Below are 27,771 nucleotides of genomic sequence, written 5' to 3'. Positions count from 1 at the left end.
TACTGCTCACACAAACACACACACACACACACATAGACACGCACACACCAATACAAAACCATGCTGTTAAGCACGTGCAATTTGGTAAATGAGCATTGCAGTGACGTAATAAGACTAGCCACACTGATAACGGTGCAGCATCGTGTGCTCTTGCTCGCTCTTAAAATGCCATTCGCATAGAAGCAAAGAGCATGCAAAACGGAGAGCGAATTCGCTGCGTAAATGAAAGAGAATGAGAGAGCGAACAAGGCGACAGCGTATAAAAAGGCGCGCACACTGCAAAAGCGCCTCAGTTCTTCAGTGGAAGTGCCGGTGTAAGCAAGCAGAAAAAAGCGCTTGCAGAGAGAGCTTTAAAAGCATAAAACACAGCCACAGCAACAACAACAAAACTGTGTGTGTGGTGTTCCAATATGTCTATAAAAAGTTAATAAATTTGTTAAATATTGCAGCAACCGAACCAACTAAAGTTATATTTTTGTAAACAAGCGCAAATGAAAATGTGGCTTAAACTTAATGTGCGGCGCGTGTGTGTGTAAATATGTGAGTGTTTTTTTAAATACAAGAAAAAAAAACAAAACCAAAAGTTAAATACTCGTATTTAGTTGTTAACCAATTAACTGATACTACGAAACGAACTGCGCAGCAAAATATGCTAAGAATCAAAGCACTCAATTGACACTTACTGACGAGTAAAAACAGCAATTAATATTAAAACAATAACAACAACGACAACCACAACAAGGCGAAGAAAACGAGCAGCCAACAATCAAAGGTAAGAGAAGCACAAGGCAACAGCAACAGCAACGGCTTTCAGTGGGCTGAGCGCAAGGAGTAGAAATTTTCCAGGAAATATGTTAATTTCACATGTAAATAAAAAGAGAGCATGCAATAAACACACACACAACACGCACATATGAATTTATACACCTCACACAAAATCGCTCAAACAGTTCCTCAAAGCGTCTTTCGCAAGCCAAAAGAAGAATGAGAACGAGAAATGTTAACAAATAAACAAACATTCAGTCAACATTGAAGGCGGCATGGCAAGAAAAGCCAATGTACAACGTACTCGACTCGACTCGACTCGACTCGAAATCGTACTCGGTCCAATGATGACATAAAAAATGAGCACAGGCCCATGAAGGCAGGCGGCAGACAAAATAAAATATATACTTGTGCATATCAAAATAACAGAGAAAACGAAAAGTGGAATGTAAATAAATAAAAACGCGCTCGTTAATCGTTAGTAGGTACAACATGCCGTAGATACTTCTCAGATACAATTTACAATGCAAGCCATTTTCCAAGGGGCATAACATTTATTCGCATGATTCGTTTTTATTATTTTTAAAGCATCATCGAGCGCAGCGAAAATTAATTGCGAATGGATTCTTTATGGACTCGCACAAAAATGTTAATGTTGAAATGATGTGTGTGTTGTGTGGAATTGGCAGGCGACAAAAAATTCATTTCCAAAAATACACTTCGCTTTTCGATATTATTCCCCCAATTAAATTCACACCTCAGATATGCAAGTTGAGGAATCCATTTGTTTGTTTGCCTTCCTGTCTGACTGTCTGTCTGTCTATTTGTTGCTAATAACTATCAGCAGTAATTAAGTCAATTTTATTATTCACTTGCCTCATAAAAGCATAATTTACGGCTAAAGTTAAGCCTTTTATGCCGCTTGTGCGACACAATAGGCACATTAAAGCCCAATAACGTATACGCCCCGTGGTGCGCAGGTATTTCAAGCACCACCACCACCACGAGCACAAGCGACGAGCAACGTCAGCTAATAGTTTTGCGCAAGGTGCTGATCTGTTGAAATATAAACGAGTATGTATTTTGAGCAAGATAAACACACACACACACACACACACACATCAAACATATATAAAAGTCGTTTTTAAAAATAAAACGCATTCGATTTGCGGAGAGGAGGAGGCGGCGGAAAAATCATTCAATCAGAGATATTTTCCAGTTACAACAGCATTCAAAGTGTCATGTTTTATTAGTTGACTGTTGACTGTTGACTGATGATTGACGATTGATGTTTTCTACTTTGAATGTGATTCATGCATCTTTAAAGTAAGCGAAATAATTTCAAGAAAATTTCGCCCCATTTGATGAAATGACTATTTAAAGCTTCTTCGTTTTTGCGACTTTCTAGTCTGGTTGATGCGATGGCATTTAAGGCAAATCAAATTAGAATCAGCTCAGTCTGAGTTTCCATCTCATTCGTAGACCAAAAACAAAACACAAACAAAAACAGAAACAGAAACAAAAAGCAACAAAAACAACTCTGACGCTGACGCTTGTCACTGTTGATGTTGCTGCTTGTTTGTTGTTGTTGCTTTTATCGTGCTGAGCTGTTTTTGTTGTAGTCTAATTTGCGATAAACTGACACAAGATTGCAGCTACTTTATTCAAATTATGTGATAAGCCGCAACGTCGCGCAGCGCCCCGTAAAGCAAACAAAATGTGAATGGAAATACGACAAACCAAAAGAAAACATGAAATACTATAGTACATATAAAAATAAAAAAGAATAACAATACGAGTAAAAGCAAAAAGTTGCGACAGAAACCCCAAAACTAAACATGGGGCGTGGCAGTGATTGCCTCTTAAAAGTTTCCCTCTTTCATCGCAGCCTCGAAATTTCCTTTCCGACACTTTTTCCTCCCTCACTTGAGTGGGTTGTTTCTTTTTTTTTGTTGTTTTGTTTGCCGCGCGCTGATTACAGCTGATAATTTGCCTTTCGATAGTAGTACGTGGTGTGGCGAGTGCCGTCGGCAAACGAGGATGAACAAACGCTGAAGCTAAGGGAGTGCGAGGGGGGAAGGGGAAATAGCACCAAAAACACGTCGAAGTGCCAACTAATGAGCATTTAATGCGTCCATTCGAGCTTATCGAAAGAGCACACACACACACACACTCGCACACACAAAAACCCTCTTTTGGCACGCCCCCACGCCCATGGAAACACCCATCGATCAGCTAAGAGAATTGAGTAAAGTGAATGAAAATCAATCTATGTCACGTGTGCCTACGTTTTTGCCTCATTCTTCTCCTTCTTCGTCTGTTCACATCAATGAAGTGTGTGTGTGTTGAATGCACTGCGTCTTTAGCACGTATACGCAACGTTGTCCGCATGCTATTAAGCCAGAGCAAGGAGTACAATCGAGCTATAGTCCAAGGTGTTAATGTACACTCTCGCATTCACAGCGCTTTTCAATTCACATTCATATGCGTGAATGAGATTTTGATGCTGATTGAGTGCACAGCAAGTATACGCACCGTTGTCTGCTTGCATTTGAATTGCAGATGGAAAGTGTTGCTGTTACTGTTGCTGTAGTTATTAAATATACACACGCTGCTGTCTTCGTTCGCATTGTAATTGTTTCGGTTGCTCAATCCATTAAACATTCTCCTTTAAGTGCATAACAAGCATACGCACTGTTGTCGCGAACTAGCACCAAATGTTAAATTTCATTCACTGCTACAAGGTTGTGGAATAGGCAGCAACTTGATTAAACTGTCATCTTTATGCAAGAAGAGCACTCTAGGGACAAGCCCAGAAAAACAACAGCAACAGGAAGAATTTCAATTTCACACATTAAACAAGAGGCAAATTATTTTAAGAGCACACTTGGCCAACAAACTCACACAGAGGCACGCACACATGTGTGTTGTATAAAACTTTACCTTGTTGGCCACTTTGCAGCTCTTGTTTGGACAGTTTTCAGCATGACAAACACATGTTTGAAGTGCCTGGGCACAAAACTGTGGCACGAAATAAAGTTGTTACTACCACAACAACTCCCAGTTCAACGCTGCAGGCTGCAGGCTGCATGTTGCCGCATGTTGCAGGTGCACACATACCTACACACCATTTGACATTCTTTGCACTTGCACTTAACTTTATTTGAGTTTCTTCTTTTGGCAACTTTATTAAATTGACAACTTTTATAACAGCTAATGATGGCAAAGCAAAGCAAAGAGATACAGAGAGAGAGAGAGTGGAAAAAGCACTGCAAATATTTGTTAATACATCAAAATGATTCATAATAGAAATCTATTATTTTGCTGACATTATTTATTAACTACAATTCTTTAACAATCTGCATATTAAAGTAGCTTATCGTTTTATCTGTCTGATAAGCGACACTTTTGAGGGGGAAAATGCATTGCTCGTGACAAAGCAACAACTTAACTTCTTTGCAAATATTTAGCGAGTGTTTTTTAGTTATTCATGGATCAACATATCCAACTTGTTCGCTGCAGGGTATCTCTCATGTGTGATCCCACTTGTCTGTTGTGTTGTCTATTTAAATATTTTGTGTATTATTCATAGCGACTAATTTGATTAATTTCCCATTTTTATTTCGCAGCATGCATTAGACAGCCCCCAAAAAGCAGGAGGAGAACCTTGAGTGGAGCACATTCTATACCCTGTGTTTTTTGTTGGTTTGTGTTTTTTTTTTTTTGGGTTTCCTGTCACCATTCTGGACGAGAGCAGCAAGAACAGAAAAAAAGGTGGGTAAACAGTTAATATAAATAGCAAAATCATCATGTTCATAAATTGTAAATAGCCGACGGTTGCCGGGGTCGAGGTGAGGGGCAAAATGAGAATGAATACAAGAAATTCCTAGCTCCAAGTACATCGCTCGTTGAGCTCGTTGAGTTTCTGGTCCGCTGTGGCCCAATCTTAACCCCGGGGCCAGCTACGTGCTAAGCCTTCCTATATATATGCATACTCGTATACGTATAGTATATAACTGTATCTGGGTTTTGTTATTGTTTTTCTGTGTTTGTAGCCAGGAGCAACTCGTAAATTATTTGCGCGCGTGTTCAACAAAATGTTGAATAAATAAAAGTGGCATGTTTGTTGCTGTTGCTTTTGCTGCTGCTGCTATAAAAATTGGCGAACGCACAAAATGTTCTCTACGATTATGCTCGTAAATGATTAAACTCAGTTTTGCTGCCACTTCTATAACTATTAGCATAATCATGTGTGATTCTATCTGCATGTGTGTGTGTTGCTTTTACGACTTGTATTCGAGAATGGTGAGAGAGAGAGAGAGAGAGAGAGAGAGAGAGAGAGAGAGAGAGAGAGAGATGGCAAGGAGGGGCATAAAAAAAGCACCATTAAAGCCGCGGCACAAATTATGGTCATAAAACAATTTATCAAAATTTGTGACATTAACTACCCAAGCACACATCAGTCATGGATCCAACAAACGAGGATTCCGCAACAGGATGCGTGCACACACACACACACGCTCATGCATTCTCCTGTTGTATGTGTGTGAGGCTGAACATGCTCATTAGGCGTAAAAATGTCATGACCACAGCCACACACACACACACACACACACAGTCAGACACACACTTGAATGGAGCATACATTTTAGTGTCATAATTATCTCACTTATTGAAGCAGAACTTCATGATACAGACTCTGTATTACAGAGTAAATAACTTACTGAACAATACTCTGTAAGTGAATGTGAAAAGTTTGAACTCTATGAGTAGCGAAGCAGCTTCACTTCAGTTAACATATTAGTTATTGTGCACTGCTATTTGTTTTCTTATTTGTTTATTTAAAGTTGAGGAAATCAAAGTAATTAATTCAATTATATTATAATGTAATGTAATGAAGAAGTTTATTATAATTTTAGCCTAATTAGTTACTGCACAAATTCATTTTTTATATAAAATAAATCGCATTACAAATAGGTTATATCGTAAATAATTTAAAATACCAAGAAATAAGAAATTGTGGATAACCAATTAATCTAAATTGCAATTCTTAGGCGATTATTTTATTTTCTAATTTTTATTATTTAATTAAAGTCGATTATCCGTAGTCAACATTGAGAAAAACTAAATAATAATAATTAAAGTACTCATATAAAATTATTATAATATGGTATACGAATGTAAAAATTATAAATATGAATTCTGTGGGGAATTAAATTTATGTTAAGCCAATCAGTCAACAATTGAAAAAAAAACCCATTCAGGTATCTAGTGTAATTCAATCATTTAATTTAAATTAAACATGTAATTCAATTCAAGGCTAGACTAATAGTATTAAATTATGCTTGCTCACTAAATTATGATTTAGTTAGTTGGTTTTTTTTTTGTTCACTCAATTTTAACTCAATTTTTAGTTTTCTAAATAATAATTTGATACAAATTGTAATAAGTCTCTTTATTGATTCCTTTTCGATCGTTACTGACTGACACTCGCTCATCACCGAGCTGCCAACTTTTTGTTAGTACGGAGTGCTGCCAACGCCAATGAATTATCGAATAAGCGCTAGAACTATCGATGCATCGTATTATCGATATACCTTCCTTAAGCACTATCGCTATTCAATAACAATTTATGCATATGCAATGAATCATTTGACATAAATTAATTGATAATTGAATATGAATGAAATTATTTAGTTAATTAAAATGTAAATGAAAATATTCAATTAACAATTAATTTATTCTAAATTATATTATTATATTAAATAACTTAATTGCTTAAGTGAAGCCTGCTCTAAAATTCCAAAGTCTTGTCTGCATATTGTCTATAAAATTGTTAACTTTTGCGATTGTTGCATTTAATTGTTGTTGAACCAAGAAACGTTTACGGTGCTGTGCCATCAATTACAATTAGCATTAAATGAGTTAAAGTTCGCTACACCCCTCAGCTAACGAGTGTAATAATGGGAATCGAACGTGACAGGCAACAGCAACAACAGCAGCAGTAGCAACAAGGACACCGAGGACAATGAGGACACAAATAGTGGCAAATAGACAAATGGAAGAGCCGTGCCATTTGTTGCAAAACTGTTAACTGTTTTTCTCTGTTGGTTTGTTTTTGTTTTTTTCCCCTGCTGTTGGTTTCTATTTTTACACTCGGTCTTGTTTGTGGTATTGGAGCAAGCATTGATGACGCCATCGTGGCCGCAGAGCCGTCTACTCTCCGCTCTCCTCTGTCCACTCTCCGTAGTCCGTTGTCCGTTGTCCGCTGTCCATTGTCCATTGCCATTGTCCGGTTTTACGAGTCCAGTGCTCATGTTAATGAGATGCAAATAAGGCTAACCCACGCTCCATTTACGATTTGCATATGGCCGTACCCAGGCCACCTTCTTTCCTGCCCCCTGCTCCCTTGCCACATGCCACATGTCGCTTGCCCCACTTTGCCACTTTTCCATTTGGCATATTTGCGCTTTACGACCAAAGTGACGTTGACGCGTCTCATTCACTTTCCCTCTCTCTCTTAAGTTGTGACTCCTTCTCTCTTGCTCACTTTCTCTCTCATACATTCTTGCTGCCTCCCTTTGTCTGTCTGAGTGCGAGTGTGTGTTTGATTATTTGGCCTGTCAGAGCAGGATATGTGTGCCAAGGAGTTCACCGCCTTTTGCCAAATGTCATTTGTTGAGGTATTTGCTTTAGCATACAGCAGCACCACTGCACCGCACCGCACCGCACCGCATCGCATTGGATCGCAACGTTTTGCACCACCGCACAACGTATGTCAAATATGCCAGTCAAAGTCAAAGTCAAACTCTTCGTTGTGTGTGTGTGTGTGTGTGTGTTGCACACTCCAATTAGGCGACAAAAATGCTGCTCGACGAGCGTTTTGTCATGTCTGTTTGATTTATTCGATTTTATGCGCCCGCACACATCACGTATACGCAGCGAGTACTTGAGTCACAAAAAAACACTTGCTTTCTCACCAACTAATTGCCTACTTTTAGGCGACGTTGCAAGCTGCTTTTTGTTGCACCGAATAGAAGCGTAATCGCCCCATGAGAAATGTCAATAAACTAACTCAAATACACACTCACATAGACAGAATCAAAACACTCGCAAATAACGAAAACAGCAACATTGCATTACCAAAATAATAATAACAACAACAACAGCAACGCTGGCAGAGACAAATCCGTTAGCTGGGCGTCCTCTGACGTCGCGCTGTAACATTTAAAGGCCATTTTCGTGCTGCGGTTTTTCGGGCAACAACAAAACGAACGAACAAACGAACGCAAAAACAGCAAAAATATAAAGTTCTGACGTCAGAAGCTGCTGCTGCTGCTGTGGCGATGAGTGGTAAGCAGAATGCTTGCGTTATACCATATAGCGTCTATATCTATATCTGTGCATCTATGTTTGTGCTTGTGGTTGTAAATGTAGCTGTGGAAGTAACTGTAGTTGTAGTTGTTGCTGTAATTTTAGTTGTAGTTGTATTTGAGGTGACTGTATTTGTAGCTGTACTTGTATTTGATTGCTGTGACTATATTTGCAGCTCTACTTGTATTTGAGGTGACTGTATTTGTAGCTCTACTTGTATTTGTATTTGTAGCTATATCTGTACTTGTATCTGTATCTGTATCTGTGCTTGTATCTGTATCTGCAGCTGAGTGTAGTTGTCAGACTGCGTGTATATTTTCATGCCAGCCGAGTGCTTGTGCTATTTCAGTTTCAGTTTGTTATTGTTGCTGCAAGCTGAATCGATTTCGATTTCGATTACGATTCGCCTCACTCACAAATACACTGGCAAAACACACACACACACACTCATACACAAATATACAGGCTGTCTGGCTGATGGCAGTTACACGTTGTGGCTGAGGAAATGACCCGTTACCAATTCTCATCGCAACGCCCAAATGATCTTCATTTGCGCATTCAAGTGCAGCATTGTATGTGTATGTGTGTGTGTGCGTGTGTTTGTGTTTAGCTTCCGGACTTCTTGCCACTTGAATGTATTTTGCTACTCTGCTGGCGTCTATTTACACGAAACTTCCGTGTTTATGCACTGCATTGCACACAAAATGTAAGCAAGCAAATCGAAGCAAATGTGCTGCTGCACTTAACTTGTCTCAAATCAATGCCCAAGTCAACACACAAATAGTTCAATCTTGTTAATTGCCAAGATTCTGCTTACACACACACACACACACACGCCAACAGCTGTTCTATTATTATTATTATTGTTGCTCTTGTTGTTGGCAGGTGTTTTTGCAAATGTCTAAGGTTAGCCATAAGATCATTCTGTATTTTTATATGCGCCAGCCAACTCGGTGATGCGGCTGCTGCCTCTCGATTCATTTATCTGTCTCTGTCTCTGTCTGTCTGTCCAGCCAGTCCGTCTTCATCTCCGTCTCCATCTATTTGTCTGTTTGTTTTGTTTTTTTTTTGTTTTCTGTCTATTTTTATAACGCTCAGTGGGGCCATCGAAAAGTCTGCTCTCCAGTTTTGGATGCCCGCCACGCTTGCTGTTTATCAAAGACAAAACAGTTTTTATTGTTCAAGAAATTATTTTCAGTAACACACACACACACAAACGCTGAGATTGATATACAAAGTTTCATTGGAAATTTTGTCCGCCGTCGATCAAAGTGAAAAGTGAAAAGTCAAAAACCAAAGGCGAAAGGCGAAAGGCTTCAACACCGCAAATTGCCATGCAAAAGCGTAAAGCGAAATGCGGAAATATGTTTTAGCACATCGCGTCTGGCTTTCCTAGGCCCCCCATTCCTTACACTTCGTTACAGACGTGGCCAAGACGCGGTCGCGGTTTGCTTCCGCCTTGTCGCTATTTTTGGGCCGAGCCAAGCATTAATTACGTATTCACGGCACGTACTTTGACAGGACTTTCGGGGGTAAATACAATTACTGCAGCCACTGTAACAACACTCGCTCCATAAACAATTTCATTTCGCGCCTTACAAACTCTGGCCTAGCAACACAGCTTAGCCGGCTAATTAACAGCAATTAAACGAGTTCATTTCCTTAAATAACTCTAAAAAAAACAACAAAAATATTTAAAAAGAGAATAAAATGTAATCAGCACTTGCAGCTCATTGTTGACGACCACTTGAGCATTCTGCATAAAATACAAATAAAACTAATTTTATTTTTCCATGATAAAACCTAAAAAAAGAAAAGTGAAGCAAGTAAAAGCAAGAGAGAGCCAAAGCAAACAAAAAGCAATTGAGCGACGCTGCTCGCGTCTTTAGCTGACATTTTTCTTTTTTCATTGTTTAATTTTGCGCTGGCGTTGGCCATGGCTTAAAGCAGAGCAGGGGTTGGACTGTGGTGCAAACACATTTAGAAAGCTGCTAGGCAAAAATGTAGACAAAACTTTGAGCTCAAAGCGTATACTTGATGTGCAGCATGTGGTTAAAGCGCAAACTTGAAGATAAGATATTAAAATACTTGCTTGGTTGCATGCATATTTCATAATTGAAACCATGCAATAGCAGAACAGATAAGTTGCGCTCTGGCGCACATTGGGTATGCTTGTTATGTACCTTTATTTCAGCACAACATAAATCAGAATTGGCTTATTACTGAATTGCATTGCAACAAATGCTGCGTATACTTAATTTAGTAACAAAAATAAAGGCAGCTTCAATATCTGTCAGTTTGATCGCATTGCGTATACGTAATTTGCATACATTACGCCTTGATTGCGTTGCTGCTTGGATCACATTGCGTATACGTTATTTGATTGCCGAGATTACGCATTAGCTTGATCACATTGCGTATACGTATTAAGCTGATTCCGCAGCTACTGCAAGCGAATCACAAAACTTTAGACAATTTATATGTATGTATCTATAGAATATTCAAGCAAACTACTCGAACTACTCGTTGGCATTCAGTGTCGTTAGATTTTTCGTTGCAGCTGGTGCTTTTGGCATTGTTGACATTTTCATTGGTTTGGAGCGTCAAACGGCACTTAGGGGAAAAATCTACGCGCAAATCCCATTTATATTTAATTTTTCATTTTGAAACGTTTGCCGTCATACTTTGTGCACTTGATCCTCGTAAAGACAGGACGTGACATTACATGCCAAGACTGACAATGACAATGAAGCCAGCGGCGGGCGACAACGACAACGACGACGACGACGACGTTAGACGATGGACGAAAAATGCACGGCCATCGGATGTGAACAATAAATTTGATTCAATTGCTCTTGAGCACTTTGGTATTGGGTGAGCCTTTTGCAAACTAGAGTCCTTTGTCGGCACTCTCTCTCTCCCTCTCTCTCTTACCTCTCTCTCTCTCTCTGTGTCTCGCTTTTCCCGCTCTTTTGTCTGGCGTCTGCCTGACAGTCTGTCTGTCTGTCTGTCTTAGGTCGCTGTCACGACGGTCTGTCCCGTCCTGTCCTGTCCTGTCAGTGTGTCGCCGCCTGATTGTGCATGACCAGCATTCGATAAAGCAGCTGAGCTCAAGCGCAATAACAATGACAATGAGCTTTTTTCGCCCATTCGCTTTGGCAGCAGTTTTAGCCGCTTCATCTGCGCCTTTGACAGGCCGGAAGTGAACAGCACAAAGAGCATAAGATACGCAGTTAGAAGCGCGCTTCCTGTGCGCAGTTATTCTATATACATAATATTTTTAGACAGTCGCCAGTTGTTGTTGTCTGCACCTCTACTTTTAATTGTCACAGCTTGCTGTTGCTGCTTGGTCTGCTCTGCTACAGAAACAGACCAGAAACGACACCAGCTCAGCTTAACTGACAGTTTATGGCTGAGTTTAAGCCGTTTAACTGCGTGCTGCCACATGCAAAAAAAAACGAGCATGCAAAAGTGCACAGCAAAAAACATTTCCATAAGCTGCTGGCCAAAAAAGTTGTGTAGTTGTGTGTGTTTGAGTGTGGGCAAAAATTCATTCGTGGCATAAATCCATGATATATTGTCATTTGCTTAACCATGCAAGCAGCCAGCTGGAAGAAGATGCCGCAGTCCCAAAGGACAAAACCCCAAATACACTTTGGCTCCTGTGCACTCATCTAAAAACGAAATGAAATACACGCACACACACACGAATAAATGCTGCTTTTGCTTTTCGCATTTATTTCTTCATGCTCTTGGCAATATGTTACATTACACATATTTGCATATATGCGTGTATGTGTGTATGGCAGTGCACACAACTGATAAACAATAATGTCAATTTCATGTAAGCAAATACGTATTCGGATGTAAAACAAACAGTTTGCCAGTAAAAAGAACAAAATTCTGCATAGCAAAAAGGTATGATTGCAAATGTCTGTGTATGCATGTGTGTGTGTACAGTTTTTTATGCATATTCAAATGCTTACACTTTGCGAAACATTGAAGAGAGAACATAACACTCTTTATTGCAATGCAAGCTTAGAAAATAAGGTAAATATTATTTTCTTTTTAAAATAATTTCATTATTTATCTATTAGATTAAATTATTTGTATAACTCTTACATCTAAACAGAATATGAAATGTAATTTTATATTTATTGTAGAGTGAAGTGAGTTTAGTTTTTCTATTTCAAATAAAGATCGAATTTAGAATATAATTTAATACTCAACAGTGAAAAGTCAAGTAAATTCAAAGCTTTTCATTGCTAAAAATTTATTTTAAATTAATTCAATTATTTCTCTATTAGATTACATTATATTGAGAATCCTTATGTTTAAATTAAATATGCATTTAAATGTAAATTAATATTTTTTTTAAAAAAGTAAAGTGAGTTTATTACTTCTATTTAGGGCTTCCAAATTAATTTAGATTTAGAGCATTTCTTTCGATTAAATTAGTATTCTGCTACTGAAGGCAGCTTTAGCTAATGATTAATTTAAAAATTATTAACATAGACTATATTAAAACGTAGTGAGAGATCCTTTTAATTAAAGGCTATTTAAATTTCTGCAAGATGTTAAACATCTTATTATATGCATACATATTTTCAACAATGGTTCATTGCATTGCATTTATTCTTGTTTATGTCTAAATTGAGTACAATTATAAAATGTAAATTGATAACCAAAAATATTTATAATGCTAGGTACAGTAAAAATATATTCATTTTATGATATTTGTTTGATAATTCTTTTAAATTACTTTTATTTTTCTATTAGATACAATTATTTATTTGAGTGCTTGGTTACTTCGAACAATTTACAATGTAATTCAATATTCAACAATATGCCAATCCATAAATTGAATGTGTAAAGAAAATAAGCTTTCAAAATGTATTTACTCATTTTGAATTCATTGCCACACATTTAGTTAGTGTGACGAGTTTATGTTTGTTATTATTTATCTACCTTAAGTGCATGCAATTTATATCCCTAGATTTGAGTTCGCATTAAAATTCATTTGCTGATTTGCACTTGTTCAAATAATTTATTCATCAAGTTTTTTGTTCCGCTCAATAGCAATTGATTGTGTTCAATAATTTAAGCGGAATTTTCAAATAATTCAAGACTTTAGCACAGGAAATAATTAAATGTTTATTTGGATGATGTCTAATGATGCTTATTCGAGGAAGCGCATTACTATTAAATCCAAATCCAAAGCGAATAAAATAAATACTAGAAAGCCGCAAGCACTTCATGAATTCCCCCAAAACGTTTTATGGATATTTGCAGATGGTGTTCAGTTTTTATCATTTCCATGCAAATATTTAGATTATTGTTTATAAACTGTGCGTGTGTTTATATCGAAATGCAAAGCGTTGCGTGTTTTTTAAGTGTTGAGCTTTTTGGGGGTGTGGTTATTCAATTCATTGCAATATTTTTTTCGAGCATTTACAATTAAATGGTTGCAAGTTTTTTCTTTTGCAATGTTTGCATTTAATTTGCATTCCCATTGGCAACTGTTAACGGCCAACAGATTTATTTGAATAAATCCGAAAAACTGCAAATCAAATAAAATGAATGTCATCGATTTACAATCAATGCAATATTGTCACATTTGATCGATTACAAGATACTCTTTGGGCCCTCATCCCTTTTCTGCTTTTCAATGCAGAGAAATCATCTTTGTTTTATTTTGTGTGTGGTTTAGCTGCTCACACTTTTAGGTATTCAAAATATGGCTTTAATTTTAAATAAATTGCTGTTGGTGGTCGTTCTTGTTATTGGTAAATTAACTTGGTGCCCAATCACATTTATCCAATCACCACAAACCCATTAAAAGAAGCCGCAAAGTTGAATGCCACAAAGAGTCACAACAATATGCCGCTGCTTTATTTGATACACTTTTATTGCTGTTCTTATAAAATAAGCAAATACATATGCTAAAGCTGTTCCGACTGGGAGATACCCTCAATTTAATAAACGTATTTTCATAAATAAATTGAGTGGCCAGACATACGAATAAAGTCAGAGTATACTATAGTATTGGCACCAAGTTTGTGTAATGGTCACACTGCTAATAGAATGACAGATATCGATATAGTCTATCGATAAATGCGATCTAGCGTTGTGCAGCAACTGCGTGATTATGCATTTGTTTATCAATTTATAATTTCATGCAATGAAAATTATATTTTCTTGTTATTAAAATAGAGTAAAATTTATTTAAAAAGAGCTTAAAATAATATATGCCAGCTAAACATGGATTATTTAAAATCTAAGCAAGACAATTTTAATCTGCTGCTACTAACAAATTCTCAAGCAAATATAGAATCCGATTAGTCTCTCGGCGAAGTGAAAATATAACTGAAATGCTCTGCTTTTGCTATATGTAGCAAACCTCAACATTTCATTCGGCAATGTCTGCGTATTATGATCTGTTCCGTTCTGCCGTGTGTGTGTGTGGATATGGTGGCGCATAAAAAAGCGCTTCACTGTGTTGGACATTTATATGTTAGATTTAATGGCTATTTTGTTTGGGCTAAAACAATAAGAGCACCAAGTTCTTTTCTATTTTATTTTTTAACACACGCAATACATTTTATCAAACAAAAGCCAGCACAGGGGGAAGAGACCAGGAGACGAGCAGCTCGTAAAAAGGACAAACACATTCGAGAGCCATTTTCATTTCGTTTTCCATGCTGATACCGCTGCTGCTGCTGCTGCTGCTGTCTTTGACGCTTATTGTATGCGAATTACATGCTCAGAATGGCGCATACAACAACGCATAATCTAATAATATTTTATGGCCAATGGGCCTCATAATGGCCAGCATAGTAGTCGCAGCCATAGCCGTAGTAGACACTTGAAAGTCCGTTGAACCCGCAGAGGACGATCAATAAATAAGCAATGGCTGAAATGGAAATCTCAGTCGTCTGTATGTGAATTTTCTACTCTTATTGTGGGCGACGTCATCAATTTGCTTGACTTTTCATACATAAGCTTTCTGTTCTTTCTTCCCAATTGAGCTTGGCACATTAACGCCGCAATTAAGAATGTTTATTGTTGCGCATACGCCATGTATGCGCCGTTTGGCACTGTGTTTTATTTATTGCTTTGCAATGCAATATTCAGTTCTATTTCTTTTATTGTTTGGTATTTTCATTAGTTGGCAACACAGGAAAAACTTTTAATACGCACACAAAAGCGTCCTTGTTGAATTGAGGGAAACAGGAGAAGCAATCAAGAGGGTGAGGATGAGGGAGAGGAAGAGAGAGGAGTGCCAAATGAGCGTAAGTGAGCTGTAAATAATGACTACTGTCAGGCATTGAGTGTGGAACTATATTACTAGACAGTACATTAGAGTGTGGGAGCGTATTTGTATTTTAGTGTCTCACATTGTTTTATTGTCGCACACATTGAGAACACACACACACACACAGACATAATATAAACACACACATGAAATGAGACGTGAGCAATACAAACGACAATGTTCTTGGCCACAAGACGAAATGATAATTCAGTCAATCAGTTGATACATTTTGGATTTGGAATAGTGATCTAAATATAACTGAGTCGAGCAAGTCGAAGCGAATGTAGAGACAAAAGCTTTATAAAAATATTTGTGAAATGAATAAATGCCAAAAGGCCGAAGCGTAAAAAATAAACGAAACGCGCTCGCATCGCATCGCAAATTGAGAACGCGCAAAATACAAATGCAACAATACAAACAAACAACAACTGAAATATATAAACATTTCGGCGGGAGTCCAATTATCAGTCTATCACTTGGGCACCTGCCCCCCACGGGGCGTGTGTCGTTCTCATATATGTAAGTGTGGGTGTAGAATGCGAGGGACAAGTGTGGGTATGTGTGGGTGTCTCTGTGTGTTTGCGACTATTCCCTAGTTGCCATCAAACAGCGCAAAGACAAATGACATGCGCCACATCAGATGACGCCACGGATATGACGAAGCACACTTAACGTACTATGACGAGGTACAGGGAAAAGGGAGGGAGCTGAGGAAGGACATTATCGATTATCAAAATCAAACATAATTATGGCTAAGCTCATGAACAAAAAATCATGCCGATGTCCTCAAACTTCCTGTTGTTTCTAGTTTGGAAAATATCTAAAAATACAAATCAATTTATGTTCTCTCTATCTGTGCAGATTGAATGCGTATAAGTGTGAGTGCGTGTATACATGTGTGTGTGTGTGTGTGTCTGCCAAACAGTTTTTCAGCAATTTAGTTTTGATTGGCTATCACTGGGGGCACGTCCCAAAAGCCCTGAATTTCCTATTTGTACTCGTATTGGTGTGTTAAAATGAATCATTTTACATTTGCATATGGTAAAAGGTAATAAATTATGCCACAAACTCACACACACAAACACACTCATACATTTTGTAGTTGTATTTGTTTGGCCAAGAGCGCATTACAATTTGTCTTCATTTTTATTGCATACTTTCAGGCAAATATGAATATTGGCATTGCACACAAATGGGATAAATTATCGCCGCGCGAGTTTTTGCAGCTGCAGGAATTGGCCTCATGTAAGTGCAACAATCTATATACATATATATATATATATACAATTATGACGGTATTGTTCATCAATGCGTGCGGCTTTGGGTTCAAATTGAATTGGCTTCTCATTTGCCAGCAGCAGCAGCAGCATCAACAGCATAATGCAATTTGCATTTACTCTGTGTGGATTTATTGAATTTACAATTGTGCTGTGGCACTCGCATTTCATTAATAAGCAACTCTTGCAACATTGTTACGCACAGCGTGCGGAAACCTCAATAATGATGTGCGAGAGTTTCAAGTCAAACTTGATACTGAAGCAAATGCTGAGGCTTCTTTCATTGCTGATGCTCTTATTGCTGCTGATGATGATGATGATGATGCGTTGGCATCTTTGTGCAGCAGCTTTTCGATATACTTTAGTCTGTCTGTTTGGTAATCCCAGCTGCAGCTCAAGCCAAATGCTTCTCCCTGACATTCTAAAGTAGTTACCTGTGTGTTACTCGAAATTTGGCTTTGGCTTTCAACTCAAACCGGATATTGCACTGGCTAAAGGTTGCTTTCAGCTCTCGCACTTACTTCGCCCATATAACTAAGTCCACTTGTCTGTGTGCGGCTTTTAAAGGCTCTCCATTTCACTCTCCCAACACCTCCTCCTCCTTCTCCTTCTGCTTCGCTCCTCTTAAAGTATGTTGGACTGCACTTTCTGGGAGAGTGTGATTAAAAATTGTGTGTGTGTACTCTCACTGTCGTAGTAATAACAATCGAGGCTGTCAAGCACAGCAGAGCACAGACACTAATATGAAGCGCCTTCTGGGTGTGGCACTTTTGCTATTAAAGTGCTCTTCGAGTGGTTTCGACTGCCGAGTGTCAACGACAACGACAACGACAGCTGTGCAAGTGCAAGCACTCGCAACAACACTCACAATTCACTGCGGTTGCAGCTGCCCGCTTTATGTGTGTGTGTGCGAGTGTGTGTGATTGTCGTACATTCATTAAGTTAATAAAATGCTGCGGCAACTGCAACTGCCACAATTTGGGGCACATCAAGTGTGACTGCAAAAACATTTGTTTGCGGTCTGTCAATGTCCAACTGACCGCGCACTAAACTAAAACTAACTTTGTTTCCATTAGTTAATTATGGCTAGAGCTTTGCATACTCACCTGACGCAGCTGTCATTTAACCCACTTCCGTGTGGCGCACTTAAGGCGTCGATTAAATTGGCGCCAACGGAGCAATTGTCGCTTGTGTCCACGCTGGAGCACAGTGGACATCTTCAATTTAAACGCAACAAAAATGGAGAGCTTAGTAGTCCAAAGATAAATTACAAATTATTAATTTAAATAATATTAATATTAATAATAATAATAATATCAGTATATAAATAAATATCTATCTATATCTATCAAAAAGTATATTTAAAATGTACCCAATATATATATCCGAAATATACTACATATGTAGTATAAAAATATACTACTGCATTAAAAATATACTATGCAGAAAAAATATTCTAAACTTTAAATAAGGCAGGCAATAAAAATAACTTAATCTAACCAAAACAGGCTATATCATCTTTAAAATATACAGAATACATATATCCAAAATGTACTGAAATTTAACAATATACATAGGTAATATAAAAATATACTACTGCATTAAAAATGTACTATATAGAAACAAATATTCCAAACTTTCAATAAGACAGGCAATAAAATAATTTAAGCTAACCTAAACAGACTCTATCATCTTTAAAATATACTGAATGTGTATACCCAGAATATACTAAAATATACCAATATGCATAAGTAGTATAAAAATATACCACGGCATTAAAAATGTACTATACAGAAAAATGTATTGCATACTTTAACCAAAGCAATTACAACCCGACAGATGCAACCTGTTTTTGCCATATAATTTTTTTTTTATGAAAATATAGATTAAATTAAATATATTCAATACTGCTTATCTTACTAGCACACTTAAAGCTTGTTAGTTAGTTTTGACGCATTAAAAGAAGTCAGTTTAGCAACCCAAAGAATTCGTATATCATGCATTGAGTATAAAATAATGATTCAAATAAATATATTTCATGCAGCTTATCTTTCTAACACACTCAAGTCTACTTAGTCTCAAAATAAACCCAAAACATAAACCCAACACAATTTCCTCATTTAATACATAAATTGTAATTTTATGCTTTATCTTTTTATATTTTTTTTTTTTTGTTGTTCTTTGTTTTTATTTATGGCAGATTCGACGCGTAAGCTGCAGGATGTGCTCCAGGAGTTTTGTGCGCCAAGTGCGACGGCCACGCCCAAATGCATACCAGATGGGGTAAGTGAACAGCAAGAGCAGATTACATTTATCTTTTATGGAAATATGTACACTTGTATATGTTCTGGCAAATTTAATGTGCCAGCTCGCTTCAATTTTCCAATTAATTCACATAAAGTAAGCGACGAGGCATCGCTGTCCGAGTCCGTGTCGGAGTCCGAGGCGGAGAGTGAGGAATGAGGAGTCAAGACCCAAGTCCTGAGACCCGCTTCAAGGTAGTTGGACAGAAGACAAGTCAAGGTTGCCGTTGCCGTTACCGATTACAACGATTAGGGCTTAGGGTTACAGTTACATACATACATAGGTATTTTGGACTAAGCCCCAGATATATCTACTTGTATACTAAGCATTTAAAGTGAGCTCAAGGCTCTATTGTAAGCTGATGAAAGACGAGCCAAATCCAAGGACCAACTAAGAGTAAGAGCCAAAACTCGAATCACACCAACACAACTGACAAGGATACGGGCCAAAGCCAAACTCCTGTCGTTTTGTCAGTCTACTATGCCAGTGCTTTGTGCTCTCTCTCTCTCTCTCTCCCTCTCTCCCTCTCAGTCTCTGAATGCATTTTGTATCGCAAAAACGAAGTGAAAGATTGAAAGTAAATCTTCTTATACATACAATAAATCACAGGCATTTTTCAAGTTTACGCCTGAATGCCACAAATTGAAATCAAGTCAGAGAGAAGCAAAACTAAACTTTTGCCATAGAACATAGGGGCGAACGGACAGGTTGATGTTATATTAAATTGAAAACACACACAGACACACACAACATTATCAATTTGTGCAAAGAAAGGAAAAGCTTCCGATTACCTGGCAACCATAATTTAAGCAAAATTCAAGTTTCCACTTTTCGGGCCATCAACAAATGTGCCAGCAGACAAATTAATAACTTGGGGGACCAAAACACATATACAATTACGAACCCACCAACACAGGCAAACGAACAACAATATAGATAGACAGAAATTTGTATTTCAATTAACCTCGAGTTTCGAATATCTGAAATATGAATTTGAAGCTCTTTAGCATTATGCTTTGTGTAGTTAATGCTTTAAATATTAATGCATTAATAACATGTTGTCAAATTTAATTCATTAACAATACATTACCATACACTGACAGCTACTCACACAGCCACACACACACCCGCCGCACACACACACACACATAATGCAATCAAATTCTGCAAATAGACAGAACACTCAACACGAGGCGCACCGAGAATGATCCATGTTTGTGTGTTGAGCAGCAGCGCATTGGGTTTGCAATTTGTTGTCAAATCTACTCAGCCATGCTCATTTAACCTCAATACGAATGCAAACAGGACACTACTCACACACACACACATAGAGAGAGAAGTAGACAGAAAATGTTATTCGCTCGCATTGGGACTGTGTATCTTTTGGCAGTGTAACGAAATGGAAAAAAGTATAATTAAGTTTGTTCTGTTTCTGTGCATCGTACTCACACACACACACATACACTCGCTCACCTACACCTACACACTCAAACACACAAATACATATTTAGCCAGCAATTTGATGGGAAGTGAATATTTTTTTAAGCTTTTACTGCATTCACTTTGATATTGAACACGTTCGACAGACACTACGAAAAATGGAATATCTCGTTTCTATTTGGTTCTCCCTTTCGCACCCGCCTCACCTCTCTCCTTAAAAGTTCGCACTTTTTGGCGCACTACAAATATGTTTGGTATGAATTTGTTGCTGCTGGATTTGACGCGCTGAAAGTAATTCCACTAAATATTCCATCAAATGAAAAGGAAACAAAGTGCCATGTTATGTTGAAGTTGCTCCAACTACCAGCTAACTAAATCCAGTTTTGGCCATACGAACTTACTATATATGTATGTATGTATGTTAGTTAGTATGTTACGTGCGTTTGCCAGTTAGCTAAAATCAAACTGAAAGCGTACTTTTCTTTGTATACCCAACATATGTATAAAGGATATATATTCTTGATTATCAAAAAATGGCTGCAGCTGTAGAGTCTTAGTTGAACAATCAGGTATAATTTGTAGTCTATGGTATGTAGATATACTATTTTTTAGTATTTTGTTGGTATTTTATTTTAGATGTTTGTATCAACTAAATTTTTCGGTACAATTTATTATATTAAATATTGCTTTTGATATATTTTAGTCCATATCGCTATATAGTTTAGTATATTAGACAGAATGAGTAGAGGGTATCTCAACGTCAAGCACACTCGTCCACAGCTTTTTCACTTGTTTTTTCATACCATGGAAACCAAACTCAGGCTTAAGTGAAGTTGTATGGGGCTTTCAACTTTATTGTACGTTTATTATAAGTTGGTTTAGTGCAGGATATTTGAGAATGTCACCCGCATTTGTAGTTTGCGTACATTTTTTATGAAAAGCTGCTTATATGGCTGCTTGGTCGCCTCGCAAAACGCTTGAGGTTGCTTTCAGTTGCGTTTTCTGTTGCTGTTGCTGTTTCAGCTCCTTCTACAATTTCAGCTTGAACGCTTCAATTAAGTTAATTAAAAGGCAACTGCTCATGGCTGATGTTGAAGTGACTTGATGTTGTTGTTGTTGTTTTTTACTGTTCAGAAGCTGTTGAAGCTTGAAGCGATTGGCTTTGCCATTGAGTTATGTTGTCGTCGTCCTCTGACTTGATGAAATACTGTAAATTTATTTGAGTCGTCTTTGAGGCGGGTCTTGCTCATGTTTTCCTAATGCCCAGCATAATGAATCAGTTGAGAGAGTATCGAAGCAGCAGTAAATGCTGCAAACTGAGCTGCTTGTCAAATCGCCGGCAGCTGAAAGCGGAATTAACAACATTACATCAGCGACATTGAATCCAAGCTCAGCTTTCCTCCATTTTCCCCTGCGGCTGCTGTGTTTAATATGTAATTTCAGTATGTCAAGCTGCTGCTGCTGCTGGTGCTGAAGATGCTGCTGCTGGTGTACTTAACTCAAGTGCAAGGCACTGCGATGGCTTGGCTCAAGCAGAGCTAATCCCGCATTGCTCCACATTTGCCATTGTTGCACAATGCGGAGCAATGAAAATGCATTTTCCGCTGACAATGGAAATTTATTTTCGGGAGAGGAATGCGCACATTTGTTGTCAGTGCAGATATCAAATGTGATTTGCACTGTGGGTTACGTGGCGTATACATAATTTACGCATAGCCAGCACCGAAAAGTATGCTATGCTCTGTTCTCTGTTCGTACATAATGCATGCAAAGCGCAGATTATACTCATGGATGACTTGCCATGGCATGCGGAGAAGGAGGAGGAGGTGGACGAGGAGGTGTGAGTGTGCAGCGTATGATAAACTGGTCAAATGGCCCAAAAGCGCGACACGCTCGTGTGATTATCAACGCCCGTATATGTGTGTGTGTGTGTGTGAATGTAATGGATATCACGCATACGCACTGTTCTCTCAGCCCCTCAATATGCTTGAATATTTATTCATTAAACCACGCGCTCACGCATAACGACACTCACACACACACACTGGAATGACACCAAAACTAGAGAAGCACAACGGATTTTTAGGGGCAATTGCGTGGAGCCTAAAGAGGCTGCTGCCTCAGCAGTGTTTGAGACTCTCTCCTATCTGGTGCTGCTGTTGCTGTTGCTGCTGCTTTCGCTCGCGTATCTCGTTGCTTGCTAAATAAATTTTGTTAACGCAATTCGCGTGCCATTATTATAGTGCGAGTGTGTGAGAGAGTGTGTGTGTGTGCGAGTGTGAATGAGTGTGTTATACAATATGCCTTGACTATTTCTGCCGCTGCTGCTGTTGTATCACACACTAAGCGTGTCGTTGCTATTTGCGCTTGGCTCCACTCTTTAAGTCATTTCGCTATTGCTCTTCTTGCTGCCAGTTTTGTGTTGTTCTTGTCTTTGCTTTGCTTTTGTTTCTGTTTGCGCTGTAGTCGTAATATAAATTTCCATTTGCCTGTATTCAGTTTCATTATGGCCCATGCCCAACACCAAAGTGCCAGCCTCAATCCCAGTTTCGTTCCCAATCCTCTCTCCTTCTCCTTCTCCCACTTCCATTTCTCTTCCCATCCCGGGACGAGTCGAGAGCTAAGTAAACTCCAACCTCGGCATATTCTTAATGTTGTCGGGACTGTCATATATTTTGTTTTATGCACGAAATTTAAAACGCCAAAGTAACCAAGCAACCAAGCAGTCGAGCAGCATCTTTGGCATGCACTAGATTGTGTGGCTCATTATAACGATGATAATAATGATAATGCCGCCTTTCTATAAAGCGTTTTGTGGCATCTACTTTATCCACGCAATATTCAAAGCGAGCGTATCGGTTGATACTGAAATGGGGAATTAAAATATATGCTTAATGACTTAAGATTAAACATTTTAAATTAATGGAGTAGCTTACATTTTGTAATTCTGCGTTGGCAAATTTATTCCATGTTTACTTAATTTCGTTATATATTCACTTTAGACTGACTTTATTAGATATAAATAGATTTTGGTTTTAAAAACAATAATAAAAGTAATACAAATTGAACAGGTTGTTCAGTGAGAAGTAAAATGAACTCAGAAACTAGAATATTCATTAAAAGGATATTTTATTAATGGTTCAGTTTAAAGAGTGCATCTAGTTTTCAGATCTTCTATAGGTTGTTTTAATATACATAAATCTGCAGCAACCGTTTACTAGAAAATTCTATTAATAGATTATATAAATATAGTATTATATTTATAGTATCCCACAAAGTGTAATTTTGTTAAAGTTCAAAGTCTTATTCAAATTTGCTCTTTTTATGCAGGGTATCTGTTAGTTGAACACTGACTATTTGCTTATAAATTGGTCTTATGTTCGCTTCATTCGCTCGTTTTCCAATTAACGGTTTGTGCCCCACTCTACGTCGAACACGCGTAATGTCTGTTGCACAATGCCGCAGCATCGGAGTCCTTGATTAACTGTCGTCCTAGGCATAACCGCAGTAACGAGTAACGAGAGCAAGTAACGAGTAGCGAGTAAACCCATAACTGGTTACTGATAAATGGTAACTGGAAAATTGAGAATGGAGAATGGTTATATTGTAAGAGGCTTATATCGTCATTTATGCTTATACAACAAGGCATCCTTCGCTCTACAGTGCGTGTGTGTGAGTGTGTGTGTGCGAGTGTGTGTGGAGGCTGCGTGGCAAGTATGTCTATCAATGTCAGTGCGTTGTTGTATTGACAATACGTAGCTACACGTGCTGTTGACATGTAATTCAGCCAGAGGTTCCAGTGTCACTCTTCAAGGCCTATTGTGGAGACCATTGTGGCTTTGCCAGCCAGCTATCCTGTCTCCTCCTTTCCATTGCCTCCCACTGACTCTCGCCTGAAAGTTGTTGTGAGCGCACAAAAATAAAACTGCGGTAGATCCTCAAAGGACATTTACAGTCACGTACATGACGCAAGGCAACCGAAATCAGGAGAATTATATAACCATTTTTGCTATTTGGGCTCTGTGCATCAAATAATTACAAATTCTACAAGCATCGACTATATGAAACCAATTTTAAAGTTCTAATTTAAAACACTCTCACACTCTCTCTCTCTCTTTTTTATCTCTCTTTCTCTTTATCGGTATGTGCGACAGGACATTGATTTCGATGGCTTTCGGCGGTTTTTGGACGCGTTTCTGGACTGCGAGACACCGCTGGACTTGGCCAAGCATTTGTTCGTGTCGTTCCTTAAGCCAAATGTCACCCAGGCACAGCTGCATGGCAAGGCGCTCAATCAAATGGCGGCCATTAGCAGCACCGCCGCCTGTGCCCCAGTCACGTCCCATACGAAGGGTAAGCCTTATGCTTTGCTGGATACCACACATCCACATCCGCATCCACATCCGAATCCACATCCATATTCATTTTCTGTCGCTGGACACGGAGATGGATGTGAATGTGGCTGAGCAAAAGAGAACCAAGCAAAAGTCAGTTTAATAATTGCAGCACATTTCTCTTTTGTGGGGGGGTTTGTAATTAGGCTCCATACCGAACATCAACAGCATTGCCGAACTGATGCCACAATGCAGCATTGTTGGCGCTGGCGATGCCCCAAATCAGGCCCAGGCACGCACCAGCTTTGTGGACAAAATCCATGGCATTACGGACAAGTTGCAGCACTCTTTGGCTCTCGGTGGCCATTTGACACATGATCCCAGCAAGACAGGCAAGTATAACTTCGTGTGTGCGATTGTGTGTTTCTTCATTTTTGCGAAACACTTTAATTGTGTCTCTGTGTGTGTGTGTGTTTGTTCTTTTTGCAGGCAGTGTGCATCCAATGTTGACAGTGACGCCGAGTCCATTGGCCAGTGGGCCGAGCATGTTCCAGGCGAACAACGCCGCCCGTCGTTCGATTGACTCGAGTCCATCGCACTCGCAGACGAACCACTCGCAAATGTCGCGCAATTCCTCGAAGAAGAGCAACAATTCCGTTAATTGCAAAATTGATAGTAAGTATTAATTAGATTCGAGTGGGTGCACAGGGGAAATGAGGGGAATGAGGTGGGCAGGGGGAGGCGACATCATCGACAATTGAGAAATGAGAAAATTACACACAGCATATGAGTTACAGTTCGTCATTGAGTTGGAGCTTCAATTAGGCGGCCATTGTGCACAGCATACAGGCCAAGTCAACTGCAATTAGCCAACTGTGGGCGTGGTTAACAGTGTGGGCAGTGGGGGCTCAATGGGCTGTGGCTTGCCTCAAAACTTACTTATAGATTGGGTTTACAGGAGAGAAACAGAAACAGGAAGAGCGTGAGGAGTATGCAAATTGTACGCGGCATCTTGAGAATTTCAATTGCAGCAGCTGCAAGCATTTGCAACTGTCAGCGTTGCGGCTGTCACTTGTAAACTGATTACTTTGGCGACAGACAGCTCGACATCGCGACAGTCGGGACAGCTTTACAGCCAATTCAGATGCAAAATTGCATGGCATTTGCCACGCAGCACGCGCATAATAAATGAGCAAAAGGAAGACAGCAGCGTTGAATAAGATTGAGACAGAGACGGAGACTGAGACAGTAGTTACAACCTATACCCAAGTAATCCAAGATCCCAAACCCAGAGTCCAATTACCGACTGACAGGCAGAGAGCGAGAAAGAAAGATAGGGGGAGAAAATCGCCCCTCGCTTTATTCGTTGTTTACTAAAGCAAATCGAAAAGTTTTGGCTTACTTACTAATTAGTGAATGGAGCCCCAACTAGAGGTAAACACAAATCCGCAGCGCTAATTCGTGAGTGCAAGAGTTCATAAATTATGTAAAAATGGCAAGCAAATGCCGAAGCTCAACTGAAAACTGAGTCCTAAAAACCGACCCAAACAAGTGGAGACAAAAGTTACGACAAAACGCGAAACAGCAAAAGGGCAAGCAGAAGCGGAAACGGAAGTGCTGGCATAACAAAAACAAGCCAAATACTTTAGCAGGCCGCACTGTAAGATATCTTATAAGACTCACTAAATAATCATGTAATCTCTAACAGATTACACTAAACACTTTGATGTGGAGTGTGTTTCGAAGGAAAATGCAAGGATGGTCATTATATTAGGTTTAGGAGATTATAAATTTCTAGTAAACATTAAAGTGAACAAGAAAAATAGCTAAGAAAAAGAATAATTAAATAAATAACTACGAAAAAACAATTATGAAAACGCTTGATGAAAAAATAACTATTATTATTATTATTTTATTGAAGTAACAAATAATATACAATTCCTTATTAGAATTATATGTGTCAGAGCGACTAACGCATTCAGTTAAATAACTAAAATAACAAAAATATACGAAAGTATACAAAACATAACAAATAATTCAAATTTATTTTACTGTTTATAGAAAAATCTAAGATAATTTTTCAAATGTTTTATTCATGACAAAATATTACAAATAATTCCTTTAGCAAATACGATAATTAAATAATCAAAATTTGGTTTATTCCGTCCTGTCATTTTTGGGGTAATCTAAAGTACTCTCTATTCTTTCTCATGCGTTTAAAAATACAACAAACCTTTTCTTAAGTAAATACGCTAATTAAATACTGGGTCAGCTGGTCACTTATCAACCCTCGTCAAAAACTTTAGCAGGGTATTCATTAGGGCAGGCGCCAATGTCTTAGATCATGTCGTAAATCAACGCCCAATTAGAGCATTTTTGCATTTTCTCAAAGTGCGCCGCGCCAATGCGTAAAATTAACATTCATTGCTTTCCGCACACAAACACACACACCTACACATACACACAGGCAGACACAACAAGTACACATACTGGCATACAGTAGAAAATACACGCCTAAAAGTATGCTGCGAAAAGTTATTTCACTGACTTCGTTTGCAGCTCCTCCTTCTGATGCTGCTGCCTTTTCTACTTCCCGATTTTATTGCTGTTTCTACAGCTACAGTTCTTACTGCTGTGGCCAGTGTTCCTCTTAGGATGCTGATGCTGATGCTGCTTCGCATTCGCCATTTGGTTTCATTCATTTCGCTTCGTTTGAAATGTGCACGAATGATTAATGAACGTAAATTTCATTTCATTTTTTTCTCTTTTTGCGTTTATTCTTTTTTCGTTTTGTATGTGTGTGTTTTTTTTTCCTTTTTGCCTTTTGTTTTCCATTGCTTTTTGTTCGGCCTGTCGTTTCACGCATTTTAGCAGCAATTGTGAGGCTGTCTCCCTTTCGCTCACTCTCTCTCTCTCTGTCTCCCTCTCTCACTTCGAACGTCCTTTGTCCTCATTTATGCCC

The 27,771-nt window shown here is 38.5% G+C and overlaps 1 protein-coding gene across 1 annotated transcript in view; it reads left to right on the top strand.

Moving 5' to 3' along the window:
* The first annotated feature begins 321 nt into the window (after positions 1 to 321).
* The window catches only part of LOC132793867 (diacylglycerol kinase 1), a 47,069-nt gene continuing 19,619 nt past the window's right edge, over positions 322 to 27,771 (top strand). The window contains exons 1-7 of the mRNA XM_060804006.1: positions 322 to 772; positions 4,395 to 4,539; positions 16,618 to 16,699; positions 18,932 to 19,014; positions 24,630 to 24,828; positions 25,016 to 25,205; positions 25,303 to 25,484. Coding sequence (XP_060659989.1) covers positions 16,624 to 16,699; positions 18,932 to 19,014; positions 24,630 to 24,828; positions 25,016 to 25,205; positions 25,303 to 25,484 — 730 coding nt within the window. The 5' untranslated portion in view covers positions 322 to 772; positions 4,395 to 4,539; positions 16,618 to 16,623. The remainder of the gene's footprint in view (positions 773 to 4,394; positions 4,540 to 16,617; positions 16,700 to 18,931; positions 19,015 to 24,629; positions 24,829 to 25,015; positions 25,206 to 25,302; positions 25,485 to 27,771) is intronic.

The sequence above is a fragment of the Drosophila nasuta genome, chromosome 3 (assembly GCF_023558535.2).
Source record: "Drosophila nasuta strain 15112-1781.00 chromosome 3, ASM2355853v1, whole genome shotgun sequence".
Lineage (NCBI taxonomy): Eukaryota > Metazoa > Arthropoda > Insecta > Diptera > Drosophilidae > Drosophila > Drosophila nasuta.
The sequence above is the reverse complement of the archived record's forward strand: the minus strand, read 5'-3'. Positions and strand labels throughout refer to the sequence as shown.